This window comes from Cyprinodon tularosa, unplaced genomic scaffold (assembly GCF_016077235.1).
Source record: "Cyprinodon tularosa strain WSP-4 unplaced genomic scaffold, ASM1607723v1 ctg391, whole genome shotgun sequence".
NCBI classification, from domain to species: domain Eukaryota; kingdom Metazoa; phylum Chordata; class Actinopteri; order Cyprinodontiformes; family Cyprinodontidae; genus Cyprinodon; species Cyprinodon tularosa.
Window position 1 is genome coordinate 562195 of NW_024039109.1, and position 18431 is coordinate 580625.

The 18431-nt window shown below is 40.4% G+C and overlaps 1 protein-coding gene across 1 annotated transcript in view; it reads left to right on the top strand.

The window, feature by feature from the left end:
• The window catches only part of LOC119791456 (phospholipid-transporting ATPase ID-like), a 30125-nt gene extending 11993 nt beyond the window's left edge, over positions 1-18132 (top strand). The window contains exons 13-27 of the mRNA XM_038297564.1: positions 3576-3619; positions 3702-3867; positions 7021-7209; positions 7282-7397; positions 7514-7678; positions 7783-7894; positions 8027-8132; positions 10035-10185; positions 10304-10487; positions 10581-10804; positions 10885-10968; positions 11788-12033; positions 13926-14064; positions 15503-15633; positions 17657-18132. Of these exons, the coding sequence (XP_038153492.1) occupies positions 3576-3619; positions 3702-3867; positions 7021-7209; positions 7282-7397; positions 7514-7678; positions 7783-7894; positions 8027-8132; positions 10035-10185; positions 10304-10487; positions 10581-10804; positions 10885-10968; positions 11788-12033; positions 13926-14064; positions 15503-15633; positions 17657-17911 (2312 nt within the window). The 3' untranslated portion in view covers positions 17912-18132. The remainder of the gene's footprint in view (positions 1-3575; positions 3620-3701; positions 3868-7020; positions 7210-7281; positions 7398-7513; positions 7679-7782; positions 7895-8026; positions 8133-10034; positions 10186-10303; positions 10488-10580; positions 10805-10884; positions 10969-11787; positions 12034-13925; positions 14065-15502; positions 15634-17656) is intronic.
• Positions 18133-18431: the final 299 nt, after the last annotated feature.

Genomic DNA, 18431 nt, shown 5'->3' on the forward strand with positions numbered 1-18431 from the left:
GCAAAACACATTTACATAGCCAAAAACAAATTAACAAAAGACGGCTACACGGAAAGGGAATGTCCCAGTGGCCGGATGTGACGTCACGATTACCGACTGACTTGTAGTACAAACAGCTCAATCTGTAGTCCTCCTGCTTCACGTGAAAAGTCAGCGGCGATTTTAGATGGAAAGAATTGCACTGAAGCTGTTTTTCTTAAGTTTACGCTAACCGAACAATGTTTTCAGCCAATTTACACCATTTTGTTCTTCGTGCGGACGGTCTCTGGAACTTTTACGGGACACGGTACAAGGTGGCAGGACCAAGCAGCAGGGCCGGGCTCAATTCGTGACAGTGGCTGCCGGCAGAGCCTGCCATCGGAGAGGCCGATGGTGGCCGCTGCCGGCAGAGCTTGCCATCGGAGAGGCCGATGGTGGCCGCTGTCGGCAGAGCCTGCCATCGGAGAGGCCGATGGTGGCCGCTGCCGGCAGAGCCTGCCATCGGAGAGGCCGATGGTGGCCGCTGCCGGCAGAGCTTGCCATCGGAGAGGCCGATGGTGGCTGCTGCCGGCCGAGGCCACTTATTCGCAGATAAAGTACTCCGTTCCATCAAGTAAATGTGACATTATAAAAGTTTTAATGCAGTTTATTAAGCAATAACATCACAATAAAAAGAAACCCATAAAGAATACATTTTAATACAGGTTATTAAGCGATAACATCACAATATATAGCCTATATATATATATATATATATATATATATATATATATATATATATATATATATATATATATATATATATATATATATATATATATATATATATATATATATATAAAACAATCTAGTTGGAAGTACTATAAATAAGGCATTTGCCGAAAAACGGCAGGAAAAATACCCAAAAAATAATTAAATACCAAAGAAAAGTAATTAAAAAACTACATGACAAAATAATAGTGGCTCCGGCCAGTAATACGCCCGGCCCTGCTGCTTGGTCCTGCCACCTTGTACCGTGTCCCGTAAAAGTTCCAGAGACCGTCCGCACGAAGAACAAAATGGTGTAAATTGGCTGAAAACATTGTTCGGTTAGCGTAAACTTAAGAAAAACAGCTTCAGTGCAATTCTTTCCATCTAAAATCGCCGCTGACTTTTCACGTGAAGCAGGAGGACTACAGCTTGAGCTGTTTGTACTACAAGTCAGGGTAATCGTGACGTCACATCCGGCCACTGGGACATTCCCTTTCCGTGTAGCCGTCTTCTGTTAATTTGTTTTTGGCTATGTAAATGTGTTTTGCCACTTGCAGTTTTGTCTTTGCACTTGTACAAGTGTTTCCGAACGGTCATTTTTTTTTTTGATGTAAATTTGTTTCCTTATAATGTATTTTTTTTTCTCTAAAATGAAACTTTCTCTCACCTAAAATCTAACTTATTTAAAATGTGAATTTGTTTCCTAAAATGTAAATTTGTTTTTAAAAATTTAAACTTTTTTTTTCAAAAATACATTTGTTTCATAAAATATAATTTTGTTTCTTCAAATGTTATTTTGTTTTTTATTTGTTAATGTGTTTTTGAATTGTAAATGTGTTTTTAAAAATTTAAACTTTTTTTCAAAAATACATTTGTTTCATAAAATATAATTTTGTTTCTTCAAATTTTATTTTGTTTATTTGTTAATGTAAATTTGTTTGCTAAAATGTAAATTTGTTTTTAAAAATTTAAACTTTTTTTTCAAAAATACATTTGTTTCACAAAATATAATTTTGTTTCTTCAAATGTTATTTTGTTTTTTATTTGTTAATGTGTTTTTGAATTGTAAATGTGTTTTGCACTTCTCAGCCACCGTACGTATGCCTTCAGAACTGCCTCAATTCTTCGTGGCATAGATTCAACAAGGTGCTGGAAGCATTCCTCAGGGAGTTTGGTCCATATTGACATGATGGCATCACACAGTTTCCGCAGATTTGTCGGCTGCACATCCATGATGCGAATCTCCCGTTCCACCACATCCCAAAGATGCCTTATTGGATTGAGATCTGGTGACTGTGGAGGCCATTTGAGTACAGTGAACTCATTGTCATGTTCAAGAAACCAGTCTGAGATGATTCCAGCTTTATGACATGGCGCATTATCCTGCTGAAAGTAGCCATCAGAAGTTGGGTACATTGTGGTCATAAAGGGATGGACATGGTCAGCAACAATGCTCAGGTAGGCTGTGGCGTTGCAACGATGCTCAATTGGTACCAAGGGGCCCAAAGAGTGCCAAGAAAATATTCCCCACACCATGACACCACCACCACCAGCATGAACCGTTGATACAAGGCAGGATGGATCCATGCTTTCATGTTGTAGACGCCAAATTCTGACCCAACCATCCGAATGTCGCAGCAGAAATCGAGACTCATCAGACCAGGCAACGTTTTTCCAATCTTCTATTGTCCAATTTCGATGAGCTTGTGCAAATTGTAGCCTCAGTTTCCTGTTCTTAGCTGAAAGGAGTGGCACCCGGTGTGGTCTTCTGCTGCTGTAGCCCATCTGCCTCAAAGTTCGACGTACTGTGCGTTCAGAGATGCTCTTCTGCCCACCTTGGTTGTAACGGGTGGTTATTTGAGTCACTGTTGCCCTTCTATCAGCTCGAACCAGTCTGGCCATTCTCCTCTGACCTCTGCATCAACAAGGCATTTCCGCCCACAGAACTGCCGCTCATTGGATGTTTTTTCTTTTTCGGACCATTCTCTGTAAACCCTAGAGATGGTTGTGCGTGAAAATCCCAGTAGATCAGCAGTTTCTGAAATACTCAGACCAGCCCTTCTGGCACCAACAATCATGCCACGTTCAAAGTCACTCAAATCACCTTTCTTCCCCCTACTGATGCTCGGTTTGAACTGCAGGAGATTGTCTTGACCATGTCTACATGCCTAAATGCACTGAGTTGCCGCCATGTGATTGGCTGCTTAGAAATTAAGTGTTAACGAGCAGTTGGACAGGTGTACCTAATAAAGTGGCCGGTGAGTGTTGAAACTTGTGTGAAGGCACTCAAAGGGAGACATGTATTTTTGTTTTGTGCCTACAGTAAAACGATATAAAAAGATATTTTAAGCTTCTTTACAACTTGCGACTATGACATTTTAACTATAATGCCCATAAAAATCAGAGTATGAGCGGTAAAGCGTTGGAAAAAAAGGACAACACCTGATTTCCACTTTCAAGATGGCTGCTGGTCACATCAACAGAAGTTAAACTTTCTTACTTTGGCTGTTATTATGTATGCAGCATGAAGAAAGTTAAAGAAAGGTGGTATGAATTTGCTGGGTTACATTTTGAAAAATAAATCTCAATTTTTTTTTTCTTTTTCATTTTAATTAAGTAAAAGGATGAGCAGTCTTGAAGAAGAAAATTAAAATGCAAATAGGATGATTGATTACTAATTTTATTTATGAGTCAAGTAATGCAGCCACATTCTTAAAATGAAAAAGAATTTCTGAAAATGCTTTTTCATTTGAAATATGGTAACAATTTGCTTCCATAGAATTAACCCTAAAATTAGGGTTGAATGCTAATTTAATGATTCTGACAAATATGTCTGGTTAATCCAGGGGAGCTGTACGACTTTTATGGACATAGAATGGAAATAACAGAGGTAAAGCAGCCTAATCGGCACCAGACCATATTTACCAGGCTTTATCGATGTGCATTGTCTATTCATCCAAATTTCTTTACAGAAAGCGCAGCGAGTGGACTTCTCCTGGAACCAGCTGGCAGATCCAAAGTTTGTCTTCCATGATTGCAACCTGTTGGAAACAGTAAAGGAAGGAAACCTAGAGGCCCAGGCCTTCTTCCGCCTGCTGGCTCTGTGCCACACCGTCATGCCTGAGGAAAAGAGGGAGGGTCAGAGCCTACGATGATTTATTTGTTTCTATTATAAGCAATGACATAATTAAAGGAAATATTTTAAAAACTGTATCATATAAACATAATTAAACTTTAATTAAAGCTACAGTGTGTAATAATTACAGGCATATAAAGTCAGAAATTTAATATATTATACATAACTATGTTATTTATCATCACCTATGAGCTCAGCCTTTTAACCATAATATTTGCGTTGCCTTAGAATTCGTTATTTATAATTACATAGGAGCGGGTCTCGCAGCCATGGAGGCTGACATCTTTGCGCTACGGCAAGCGCAGAGGCAACAAACTAGCGATTGCGAGATCTCCCATGACGCTCAAAAATAACTACGGCAAGTTGAGAGAGATTTAACTGAGACGGTACTGAACAGTAGATGGCAGTATTATGCCTGAGAAGCGTTTAGTCTGCCTGAAACCAAAGAAGAAGAAGAAGCAGGTATACTGCGCCTCAGTAACAAGAAAGGTGAACAAGGCGGCAGGCGTGAGTGACTTTGCAAACTGTTTGGCACTGTGTGGCCAAACATCAGACGAATGGAGGATCATGCCTACTCTGTATCACAACGAAAAGCGGCGGACACCGAACCCCCGTCATCTAAGAAGCGGAAACACGACGAGAATAAACGCAAGCGTGACAAGAAACGGCAAAAAACACGGATCAACATTGGCACGGCATTTACACGATGGAAGTCACTGATGGAGGAAAAAGGTTTTCAAAGTGACGCTCAAGTTGCCAGTTTTCTCTTTGACAGGTAATTAATCCTACACACACAATTGTCTAATATCACTGCAGTTTTTGGAGTACAGGATGCTCAGACCTGTCTAAAACAATAACATGCTGCGTGATGATGCTGTTACTCTCCAGTATACTTATTCAGCAACGTCCCTGACGTTTCACAGGTAATGATTCAGTAATTTTCTGTAAAATAATTTTCTGGATATATACCTCGGTTACTTCTCTCCGGCTCCTTTGGAGATCTTCAAGCCTTTCCTCCTCTGCTCTCACCCCGCTGGCTCCCCTCTCTCGCCTGGCCCTAGCTGCACGGCCTCCCTGCCTTCGCCCTCGTCCTCTCCCTCTCCCTCGCGTTGTAACCCCCGTGCCACCAAAATGACTTGGACTCTGTAAACGGGGGATATATATTCTTCCAGCGAACACAATCTCGCTGTTAAACTAATGACTACAATTACTTCGTCTGTTTATATCACCATGCAAAGCAGCTCACCAAGACGTCACAACGATGTAGAAAAAATAACGGGTATATTTATTATCTTAAGTCTACATGAAATCTATACCCTACACAGACTAATGAAATACTATCTGTAAAATTATCTATGTAAACAAACCTCATCACTTGAGAGGGTAGGTGATGTGGACGTCGTAGAAGAAATTTTGTCCCGTAACGCTCGCCGTACTGTTGGGGGGGAGAAGCGGTGGTGGGGAGATGTTCATGTTGCTGCGGTCTGTAGTCTGACCGCTAGATGTCGCTGAAAATTACACACTGTAGCTTTAAATACTTTGAGGATTCCAAGTTCAACACCTAAGCTGGTTGCAGAAAGAACTCATTTGAATTAAAAGTATAGTAAAAGTACTTGTGATTCTGCACATGTTGCTAGGCAATATGGCTGCTGACCAGGGCAATGTGGCGCTAGGAGGGAGCCACACATTTTAAAATAAAACATCTAAAAGACATGCTGGTGAAACTTCACCATCATCCAGGTCATATCTATTCCAAAAAAAAGTTTTAAAAAACAATCCACTGGACTTTTTTTTACAAGTTTGAAGACGATTCCCTTCCCATCCAGGAACCTCCTGGATGAGAGAGAATCTAAAGGACATGTGACTGAAATCTTAAAATGATCCAATTGATGATTATAACTGATTTTCTAAAGGGATTCTCTGGTGCCTTTAAGTCAAGGTAGAAATGAGCTCTCCTTTGGGGTTTGCACTCCGTTTTTTTCACTTAATTTTTATAAAAATTTTTGCAACTTACACAGACATATACACAAACCCACATTCCGGCTGCTGCTCTATATGGTATACTTAAAAAAGAAGCAAACTTTGAAAGTATATACAAGTTAGGCTTACAAGTAAAGTAGGTCACATGGTTAAACATAAGTAACTTACAAACATAAATGTAGTTAGTAATTAAATAAGAAGCACCAATGGAAATAAACATTAAATAGAAAATAATAAGTAAATATAAAAAGTACAATAGAAATAAAATACACTGCAAAAAATGGAAATCTAAGTAAGTAATTTTTTTCTTAAAGTAAGTGCATTTTTTCTCTAATTGAGGTCGAAAGTGAGAGACTTTGCCAATGGAACAAGACAATTTACATTTAAAATAAGAAAAAACAATTGCGTTGTCTTATTTTAAGTTCATATTATCTAATTATCTTATTTTAAGAGTAAGGATACTAATTTCATTGGCAAATCATCGTATTTACCTACTCAAAGTAAGGGTAAATACACTTCATTTAAGAAATGTTTTACTTATTTTAGGATCTTTTTTGCAGTGTAGAATACAATGAAAGAAAGAAAAAAATAAATAAATAGAAAAATATAAATAAAAAAGAAAAAGAAAAGATAAAGTTTTACTGCATTAATATGGTCATGGCCACTTTCCACCTATTAACAAATATGTCTTTTTGAAGCCTCAGGCAATAAGTTATTTGTTCCATATAATAGATTTCCCAGACCTTTTCAATCCACATTTTGTATGTTGGCGGGTCAGGCTTCAAACATTTAACTGTGATGCATTTAAGAGCTGCAATCAGTAATATTTGTAGAAGGTATTTTTTTCCTCTTCTAGTAACGTGTTTTGGTAATAATCCAAAAAGTACCATCTCAGGGTCTTTGTTAAAGGTTTTCTGAAATACTTTTCTAAGGGCCTCGAATATCTCGTCCCACAGTTTTCTCAATTTAGGTCATGTCCAAAATATATGAGTATGGTTGCCGATGTGTGACTCACAACTTCTCCAGCATTTATCTGAGTGTATGGACCCCATGGACCCGTGTAAACTGGGGGCGAATCTTGGATCTGATGTGGACAGGACTTGAAGGTGTTTGATGTTTAGACTTTTAGGAACCATCCATGAACACCACGTCTTGTTCCCTTTGTTGTCTGCCAGGAGAGCTCAACTACCAGGCTCAGTCCCCTGATGAGGGCGCTTTGGTGACCGCCGCGAGGAACTTTGGGTTTGTTTTCCGCTCGCGTACGCCAGAGAGCATCACAGTCATGGAGATGGGGAAGAAAGTTATATACGAACTTCTGGCTGTACTGGACTTCAGTAACGTGAGGAAGAGGATGTCAGTAATAGGTAGGAGATGGACGGACAGATGGATTCCTCATGTCAGGTTGATCACACATTGTCTCTCTAACTCCCTTCCAGTTCGCAACCCAGAGGGAAAGATGACCCTGTACTGCAAAGGTGCAGACACCATCATCTATGAGAGATTACACCCCTCCTGTGATGAACTGAAGGAAGTTACCACCAGACATCTTAATGTGAGCAATACATTCCCTAATCTGAGATGTTTGTAGAATTTTGATCTAACATTTTATCGACCCGTCTAAGTTTAAAGTATGTGTTTTTAACAGCTCTATGATTTTTTTTTAACTAGGAATATGCAGGAGATGGCCTTCGTACTCTGGTCCTGGCCTACAAGGACTTGGATGAGCACTACATGCAGCGTTGGATGGACCGCCACCACAAGTACAGCACGGCCATGGAGGGACGAGAGGAGAAACTCGATGAACTTTATGAAGAGGTTGAAAAAGATCTGATGGTCAGTTCAGTTTGGCTTTAACTTCTTTGTGCATCATCTGGTTAAAGAAGAGGATGGCTGAGAGCATTGGGTCTCTAACTCGATCTTCTCCCTTTGGTTCCCAGCTTTTAGGTGCCACCGCTGTGGAGGACAAGCTGCAGGACGGTGTGCCTCAGACAATAGAGCAGCTGGCAAAAGCTGACATTAAAATCTGGGTACTGACTGGCGATAAACAAGGTTGGTGTTAAGGAAGAAATAATACATTATGTGCAATTTTAATCTTTAACTATCCTTATCAATGCGTCAGTTTTCTTCTCATCATCTATGATTAACACCATTGTTCTTCTGATTCTTCTTGTTCTGAAAAAGAAACTGCAGAAAACATCGGCTATTCTTGCAACATGCTGAGGGAAGAGATGACAGACATTTTTATTGTGGCTTCAAATACAGCCGACGGGGTCAAGAAGGAGCTACAGTAAGTCAACCAGTAACTATTTATGGTTCGGTTTAGATCATGTTTCCTACAAACCCAGCTGTAAATAAAGCCTTTCACAGATAAAGATGTTTCCAGAATTAGTGCTGCTCCCCATAAAGAAATTCTTTCACATAAGGGAAAATAAAGGAAGTTTGTCTCAGCTGCAACAGTGGGTGGGGAGTTGGTCTGGTAATTTTCTGGAAAGGGACACGTCTCAGCAACTGCTTTCTTCTTTTTAGTAATGTTTCACAACATTATGTTAACCTGCGCCACAGAGCTAAGGCCACACACATTGCTGTCGTTTTAACCAACCACCCACCCCCACACACACACACCTTCAACCAAGGCACCTTTCACAGCTGCGAGTGAGACTTCTTTAGTAGTGACACTTGATAGTTAAGGGTTGGTTTTGGATTCAGCCATGCACTCGCTCTTTAAGGGCTGAACGGTCCACTCACCCTACCCACTACGGGGTTTGGGACAGGACTTAATGTGGCAAACCCTCTGCGGGAACACGTAAAGTGGAGGGTTAGCACCCAGGGTTAGCTTTTAGGAGCTGGTTTGGGTCTGGGCCTATTCTCTCTACGTACACCAGGCCCCCTCCACAGCTGTGAGTGTGAATTTATTGCGAATGAAACTTGATAGTTAAGTGTTACTGGTTGGGGGATGGTTTAGGATTCAGTCTTAGACATAGGTGCATTTCATTTAGGGTCTCTATAAGTGTCATGATTGTATCAAGAGCTCGGGGGAAAAGGTTTAACAGGTTTATTGAAGATATAAGGCAGAATGAAGTGTTGCTCTGAACACTTCTCAACCGGAACTGAAAAGTGAGGGGAAGACACAGCGGTTAGTTCAGGCTCAGTGGGAAATTTGATTCATGAACTTGAAGAGGAGGATTTGGTTGCTGACTCACGTTTCCAGAGAAGTTGCTGACTCTTTGACTCCAGTCTGTGTGCTGTTGTTCCAGTGTTTGTCTGATTCGGTGGAGGGCGGAATAGGGTTTACCCAGAATGCAGTTGTTTGTAGGTGAACGGAGAAACTGACTGCCACTCAGATTTCCTGCGGTACTTGAACGGGTCATAGTGGAGATGAATCCCTTGCTCAGTGTGATGCTCAAACGATCTCTTGAGGAAAAGTAGATTCAAACCTCCAGTTTAAATCCTTAGCTCAGTTTGAAGCTCAGATGATCCTTCCAGGGAGTGAAGGTCCAAAACACCCAGTTTGCAGGATGACTTCCTGCCGAGAGGCAAAGACAAAAAGAGCAAGATTAAGAACACAGTTTGACTCAGCAAAACTCAGCTTGGCTAAAGTACCCCAAACTGGCAAACACTCTGGCGTCGAGGTAGTGGCAGTCAGCTGCTTAAGAGCGCTTAACGAGGTAACCATCTGCAGGTGTGTGAGGAGGCGGACCAGAACCAGGCGCCTCCTGGTGGAGGAAGGGAGACAAACACAGAAACACAAACACACAGACAGGAATCCTGACAATAAGTATGAGACAATAAGTTGGTTTTAACTCGCCTCTAGGTCCAAACCCCCATTAAATGCCGTATCTGGTTCTGTTTGATAGCCTCTGAGTATAGGGAATAGTTTATTTGTATTTCATTCAACCGTGTAATAAAGACGTAATAATGTAATTTCTGATGTAAATATGAAGAACAATGCATTCTAGGTAAATTAAAGTTGGATATTTAGTAAAGGTAAACATAAGATTGCTGTTTCTGATACAGCAAAAAAAAAACAATAAAGTTATATGTCATAAGTTTCTGTCCTTAAATTGTAAGAAATCCTTTCATTAAACATTATTTATCTGTTTTCACTTGTATAAATTTGGGAAACAGAGAGAATGATTGTAAAATATTTGTTCCAGTTGTGATTTGTCTGTTATCGATTCCCCTTTTTTAGGAATGCCAGGAGGAAAATGTGTCCCGGCGCAGCAGAGGAGCCCAAAGTGATCAAAGCTCGAGCTGGCCTGCTCTGGCGCCAGAAGACCCAGACCGTGCAGGATGAGGCAGTAGAAGGAGAGTACGGCCTGATCATTAATGGACACAGTTTGGTACGACGATGTTTTAGACTCAAAACGGTTTCAAATTCTTTTCCAAATCAAAAAAGGAAAATGCTATCCTGTGCATTAGAGGTCAAACTGCCCGTACATCTGAACTTCTCATCTTTAGGCGTTTGCACTGGAAAAGGACTTGGAGTTGGAGCTGCTGAGGACTGCATGCATGTGCAAGACGGTGATTTGCTGCAGGGTCACTCCTCTGCAGAAGGCACAGGTGGTCCAGCTGGTCAAGAAATACAAGCAGGCTATAACTCTGGCCATTGGAGATGGAGCCAATGATGTCAGCATGATCAAGGGTGAGATCTGGAGCTCCGGTCTAAACAGGAGCCTGCAGAGAATCTTTCAGAACTGACTGATGAATAAAGGATCTCATTCTTTTTATCGTTTAGCTGCTCATATCGGTGTCGGCATCAGCGGGCTGGAAGGGATGCAAGCCGTTCTCTCAAGCGACTTCTCCTTTGCGCAGTTTCGATACCTCCAGCGCCTCCTGCTGGTGCATGGGCGCTGGTCTTATATTCGCATGTGCAAATTCCTGCGATATTTCTTCTACAAGAACTTCACCTACACCCTGGTTCACTTGTGGTACGCTTTCTTCTGCGGCTTCTCTGCACAGGTAAGTAATAAATCCTGGGTTTGCTTTGCAAATGCCTGAAAAGATGGATATTTTGTGCACATGTTGACTTTTTTTGTTAGGCTGTATACGATGACTGGTTCATCACCATGTATAATATGGTCTACACTGCTACTCCAGTTCTTGCTTTGGGCCTCTTTGAGCAGGTGAGACTTAGGCTACGTTCACACTGCAGCCTGAAGTGACCCAATTCCGATTTTTTTGCCCATATGTGACCTGTATCAGATCTTTTTATGACAGTCTGAACGACACAGATCGGATTTTTTCAAATGCGACCCAGGCCACTTGGATATGTGGTCCTGAATCCGATACGTATCTGATCTTTTCAAATGCGACCTGTGTCTGTACGGCCAGGTCGCATTCATCCGACCTACACGTCATTCATACTTGACAAATGTTACTAAACGTTACTAATCTGCGTCCTACTAAGCGGAGGCGGGAAAAACTAACAACCATTGCGGAAGATAACACAGAGAGCAGTCAATGGAGAGAAAGTGAGGTTGCTGACTTAATTCATATTTGGAAAGATAGCTCGATTCAGATCAAACTCGAAGGGTCTTACCGGAACCTGGCTCTCTTTCTTTTGATCTTCTTAAAAAGATTTCGTTCGTAATGTGCCTGCACCTGTTGGAGAAGAACTTAAAGAACGCAATATACGCTGCGGTATTACGAGTCATGTTTACTTCCGCAAACACTGAGGACGCTTGCTACATGTGACGTCATCGCGTCCTCGAGTGCGCATGCGGGACACTTCGGTTGAACGCTTTCAGTTCACACAGTAGATCACATACAAGTCGCATATACTTGGAAGTGTGAACGGACAAGCAAAAAAATCCGATTTCGCAAAAAAATCGGAATTGAGCATTAAGGCCTGCAGTGTGAACGTAGCCTTACTGAAAAGTGGTAGCTCCCTTTATTTACACCGAGGCCTCTGTGTGAATTTTGCTCTTTGCTTCATCTTGCAGGATGTTAACGACCGCTGGAGTTTTCACTATCCTCAGCTCTACTCTCCGGGCCAGCTCAGCAAGTTCTTTAGTAAAAAAGCCTTTGTGCACATTGTGATGATCAGCTGCTACACCTCCCTGGTCATCTTCTTCATCCCCTGGGCAGCCATGCACGACGCCGTCCGGAGCGATGGCAAAGACGTAGCGGATTATCAGTCCTTTGCTTTGTTGACGCAAACCAGCCTGCTGATTGTGGTGAGCGCTCAGGTAAGAACAATGGCGTACCGACACAAAAATAGGCCCGTAAGTAACATTATCTGGGGGGGGCCCATATCTACGCTCTGGATTACCCATAATTCCAAGTCGTAGCGTAAAAAAATAAAACACTCAAATACATTGTTCTTTTAAGATCTTTATTGAGGTTTGAAACATATTATATGAGCATATTTTTGCCAACCGTCTAATGAACTATACACAGTTATTAACATAGTAATTAAAAGTACCACTGTCTGCTTTGCTATTGGTGTCGCGTTTAAACGGAAATAGGAATTTTTCGCACCATTAAATCTTCAATGAGACGTCCTAGTCTACAATTGCATAGGGGGCCTACCAGGTGTCAATGATGGGGCCCCTAAAAGATCCGGGGCCCATAAGCAACTTCTCTGCTTACTGATAGTTGGGTAAGAAGCTCTAATCATCACTGACCAGGGGCGGAGTTAGAAAATGTGAGGCCCTAGGCCAAGACAGACAGGGGGCCCCTGAATTGAGAAGACACCACATAAAACAGACCCATTATACAGATATGTTAATAGAATAGACATACATTATTTGTTCTAGGTTTTGTCCCTCTCTTCCTGTCTCTTTTCTTGTTGTTTTCCTCTCTATGTTGTGTTCTCAGCTGACTTTTCATGCTGTCTCTGTCATGATGTAATTAAGAGATCTGACCCACATACAGAAAACCACTCAGAGAAACCAGAGAAAAGTTTAAAAGGTGAACCGGAACTGGAATTGAGAAGGGAAGGATATAGAGGTTAGTTTAGGGTCCGTGGGAACTTTGAACGACATCTTGCAAACACAGAGATAAACGGGACTCACGATTGCGGAGAAAGGTTTCTTCCCAGAATCCAGTCGATGTGGGTTTTTCCAGAGATTGAGGGGCTCGTTGGAGGGCGGACAGGTCTTTGGTTGTGTTGGTTCCTGAGGAGCAATGGGGCAGACTGCCACTTAGATTTCCTGGAGAATTTGAACGGATCGTGTGGTGATGAATCCCCTGCTCAGTGTGAAGCACAAACGATCCTTCCAGGGGGAGAAGGCCAAACATCTAGAATTCAGGATGACTTCCTGCCGAAGGCAAAGACATAAAATCACTTAGGCTCAGAGAAGCAAAAACTCAGACTCAGCTAAACTCAGCTTGGCTAGAGTACCCAAAACTGGCAAACACTCTGGCGTCGAAGTAGTGGCAGTCCACCGCTTAAGAAGTCCTCAATAATGAGCCAACCAGCAGCAGGTGTGTGGGAGGACCAATGAGAATAGGGCGCCACCTGGTGGTGCAGGGGGAAAATCACAAAAACACGACCCACACAGACTGGATTCCTAACAGTCTCAAAAGGATTGACATTTTTTTTCCAAGCACTAAGCTCACTTAGCTGATTGCTCCTTCCGGTGTCTCCAAAAAGGCAAAAGTAAATAACCCAGTCCTTCTTTTCACTGTCTCCACAAGCAGAAAAAGTCGCTAGATTTGGCATTGAGACACACTTAATATTATAAGCATTCCGATGGCATTTTAAAGAAAGTATTTTGATCAAAAACACAATTAATCTGCACAAATGAGGAATGGTTGTATTAAATATACATGTTTTATGGGGCCCCCAGGAACTTGGGGCCCTAGGCATCTGTCTAGTATTGCCTAATGGTAAACCCCCCCCTGTCACCGACAGAAAAGCAGAAAGACTGTTCTTCAGTGATAATAATGATTCTTTATATGTGGTTGATAGTCCTGCTTAAATACGAATGTCAAGGTGTGTCCAGATCCACAGCCAGAAGGAAAAAGATTATATAGCATATTTTCAATTATGGGTGTTGGTATAAATAATAGCTAAAATATTAATTGTGTCTTTCAGTAAAATTATATAAATTATTTTTATTTTTATTTTTTTTAGATGTTTCTCGACACCAATTACTGGACAGCAATCAACCAGTTCTTCCTGTGGGGAAGCTTGGCTGTCTACATTTCCGTCACCTTTACTTTCCTAAGCAACGGATTGTTTTTCATGTTCACCTCCAGTTTCCCTTTCATTGGTGAGTAGATATCGCTTTTTACAAAGCGAGACAGATTGATTGATACTATAAAATAAGGTTATAGTTGAATTTTGAATGAACGCTACAGAAATAAAATCTGGATTTGATCAACAGAAAGTCAGATGTTAGAAATTAAAGTAATTCAGAAACTGTGATGAACTTAATTATGTTTTTTCTTTTGTCTAAACATAATTTCCTCAATAAATCCATTTAAATCAGGGGTTGGAGTTTATAAGCAATTATAAATTTTGAATGAATGCTACAGAAATAAAATCTGGATTCATTTAAAGCCTTTTTAGGCATCTTTTTCCCACATGAAGGACCTTGATCCTGGAGATTAAAGCATAATAAAAATGTCCCATTTCTTGCCCTGTCAATACATTTAGGGCAATAAACCCTAAAGCTTCGTTCTTAATTTGTAATTAAACAGAAGTAGCAAAATTTAATTAAGTCAGGTTTAATTTTCTTTAACCTCTTACACCCTCAGGGGGTATAAATAAATTTCTGCCTGACAAAAACACACAAAAGTAAATCACGTATAGCCTCACAGCTATTAGATTTAAGAAGAAACTGTTGGTACCTCTGTAAAGGTAAGATGTCATAGAATGGTTTTCTGGTGTCAGCACCATTGTAGCTTTGACCCTGCCTGAAATATTAGGGACAAAATACAAAATATTTTGCATTTTTTGAACCTCGGCAAAATTTTCTTTGAAATAAACATTGCAAAACACTACCAAAATATTATTTATAGCACAAAAAAGTAGTACAGACTTTTAAATCTAAATGTTGTGTAAAAATATACCAAATATGGACTCAATCAGATGAATCATATTTATTTTAGAATGGTTTTAGTGAGAAATTTCTTAGGCGGAGAGGCCATTTTGGCACATTTATCCAAAAATGTCACCAAACTGTGCCAAATGTGTTTTTTACATCAATACTGGGGGTTTGTTAAAATTACGAGGTCACGTAGCAGCTGGACCCACCGGTGGGTCCGTAGGGTTCTAGGGGTTAAGGATTCAATTTTTAGGAAATATTTCGCTCTCAGGAAAAAAAAAAACATCAATCTGAAATAAAGTTATGAACCCATTTAATTAGTCTACGGCATTGTAGAACTGCTCCCAAATCTTTTTATCTGCAAGAAACAGGCTACAAATGTATGGGAATCCCCCTGTAAAAATATACCCTGATCAAAAAGTGGTACCTAAGATCATACCCTGTGGAACCTCATTGTTTAATTGAACCAAAAAGCGTCTCAATACAAACTGTTTTAACCACCAGCTTGAATTATCTTAGGTTCCTTTGCTCTGATACCACGCAGCAACAAAAACAGCAGCATAAACTTTTTTGTTTTATTATAAAAATGTATTTTTGATTTAATTTATTTGTTTGTCCTGCGAAAGCATGATTTTTGTGTGTGTTCTTTGTGGGATTTCAGGTGCAGCGAGGAACTGCCTACAGCAGTCCAACGTGTGGCTGACCATTTTCCTGACTTGTCTTCTCTCCATCCTGCCTACGGCGGCCTATCGCTTCCTCCTCATACAGCTTAGTCCCACCATTAGCGATAAGGTGAGCAACCAACACTGATTTAAAAACAAATTCCTCCTGTATTTTTGAGCAGCAGTTGGCTTTGGTGGCTTTATGACTCAGTGAGATGAAACTATTAGTCAGAATAATTGTAAATAATCTGTTACTAAAATAATAATTAGATATAACACTTGGATTAGACAGAAAGACAAGACGTATGAGAGCAAACTAGTCAAAGGAAGTATATTTACATTTTTTTGGGGTCTTTATAAAAAAAATTAAATAAATGACCATTTAAGAAGAAAAAATTATTCAGGATGCTTGATAGAGAAATATCTAATGCAGTTCAATGTGTGTTTGGGTTCATAATTTTATTGGAACTTCCCATCATCTCCAAGTCTTCACTGTTTACCTGTAGAGTTGAATTTCAGTTGATATATATTTTTTTATGTGGGCTCAGAATTCTTCTTTATGCGGACATTTGTTTTTTCCTATGGCAGGTATTACATTTGAACACGTTTTAGTAGGAACGTCTTTCTTTTTCACCACCCACTTCTTTCAGGGTTAAGGTCCAAATGCCTCCCTATGGACTGGGACACTAATGTTCTAGGACCGTCCTGACTTCTTTCATGGGATATGGAGTCTTACTGCTCATTTCACTTAATTCTATATTGCCTGCTTGTATGAAAGATGCAGAACATGCATCCAATCAGTTTTGGAATGGATAAATCGTCTGAAATAGCCCTGATCCTAAGACCAGTGTTGTAGTACTCGAGATCGGTCTTGGTCTTGAGACCATTTTTTGATGGTCTCGGTCTCGTCTCGGACTTGACCGCATTTGGTCTCGGTCTTTTCTCAGGCGCTGAGGACTCGGCATTTTATTTCAAGACCGGTCAAGATCACAACTGTGGAAATAACGCTAATCATCAGAATATTATCAGTTTCTTTAAGATCCTTCTTTTTATTGGATGCTTGGATTCAAATCCAAGCAATAACCTGTCTCATTGGTGAATGCAGTGAAGGAGATCAATCTATTTTTTCAACAAATTATCTGTCTCATAACATATTTTCACAACTTGGTGACAGATATAGATTTATTCAAGAAAAGTTATATAATATAGCTTTAATCTGTATATGAGAGAGAAACAAGAGAAATGATTGGCTTTTTTTTTCAGTTTTACACATTTTACAGAATTTTGCACATTGTTTTGAAATAGCACATTTAAAAACAACATAAATGTATGTACTGTTCATAAACAGCAGAGAAAATACAATTTTGATCGACTTTGATTAATTGTTTGAAATTCTGTGATTACTACACAGAAGTACTAAATAAAGATGTTAATGTTTAGTCCAGTTCTGTGTGTTAAATATCTAGGTGTTTTTATGTGATTGTGGGTCTTTTAGATCAATTTTTGTGATTTTGACCATGTTTCACATTTTATTGTCACATACTGGCGCTGGTCTTGGTCTTGACTTGGTCTCGGACCCTAAAAGTCTTGGTCTTGTCTCGGTCTCGATACACTCTGGTTTTGGTCTTGTCTTGGTCTCGGGTTAGGTGGTCTTGACCACAACACTGCCTAAATCTAATGGAAATATCTACACTGTGCTTCAAAGTCATAAAATTACAAGAATAAAGTCTTAATACTATGAGAAAAAAAGTCACAACGAGAATAGTCATAAAGTTACAAGAAAATATTCGAAATATTAACAGAATATATTGTCCTAAAATTACGAGAAACATGTTGTATTTTATGACAACTCCTAAAAGAAGCCCTTTCTTCACTAAAATGGGAATGTAAAAAAACAAACAAGAAAAACAATTGTAAAAAAAATAAAAATCACAGATTAATTACTAAGTGTAGTTCTGAACTCCACCAGTAGATGGTGACATGTTCACATGAAGCTTCATGAACTGTGAGGATCGTTGAAGCAACTAGGCCTAATGGTTCAATGCCTCATGAGGCTTCATCTCACCATCACTAGTTGAAACTCAGCAGCCAAAAGACAAACTGTTTGTTCGAGCATTTAAACTGTCCTCTTCTCCCCCCTCCTCCATCTTTAGGTGAGATATAAGGCAAAAGAGGAGGGGCAGCCCACTCCTGCTCCTTACCGGCCACCAGCCAGGCGGGTCAGCACCCGCCGCTCCAGCTACGCCTTTTCCCACTCCCGGGGCTACGGCAATCTGGTGACCTCCCGCAAATTCCTGCGGCTGAGGAAGCCTTCGTCCCTGTTCAACAGAAAGGAGGCCGCTGTGGTGGAAACTCAGCCACAGTTCTACCGGACCATAGCAGAGGAGACGGAGGAGTCTCACACTTAGGATGCAATCAGAGACTGAATGACAATCATTTGTGTTCCTACTTTGGAACCAAACCAAGGAATGGCTGGGAAAGGATGCCACGGGGGACGACTCAAATGATGGTGTTATTAAAATGAAATTTACACGAAATGAATGTTTATTGATGATACATAATGACCTCATTGTGAGTATATTGCATTGAGCAAAATATGCAATAAAAGCTCAGTCTGGTGCTTTCTTTATGTTTTTCCTATTTATTGTTAAATATGTCAGTGTGTAGGATGGTTTTAGGCTATAGGAGATGGAAAGAAACAACCTTATGAGGTGATTCAGTCAATTCTAGGGAAGGAAGGAAGGAAGGAAGGAAGGAAGGAAGGAAGGAAGGAAGGAAGGAAGGAAGGAAGGAAGGAAGGAAGGAAGGAAGGAAGGAAGGAAGGAAGGAAGGAAGGAAGGAAGGAAGGAAAAAAAAAAGACCTTCCACCATTTTAATGGTCCACTCTAAAGAAAGGCCCCCAGCATGACATTTCCTCCACCATGCCGA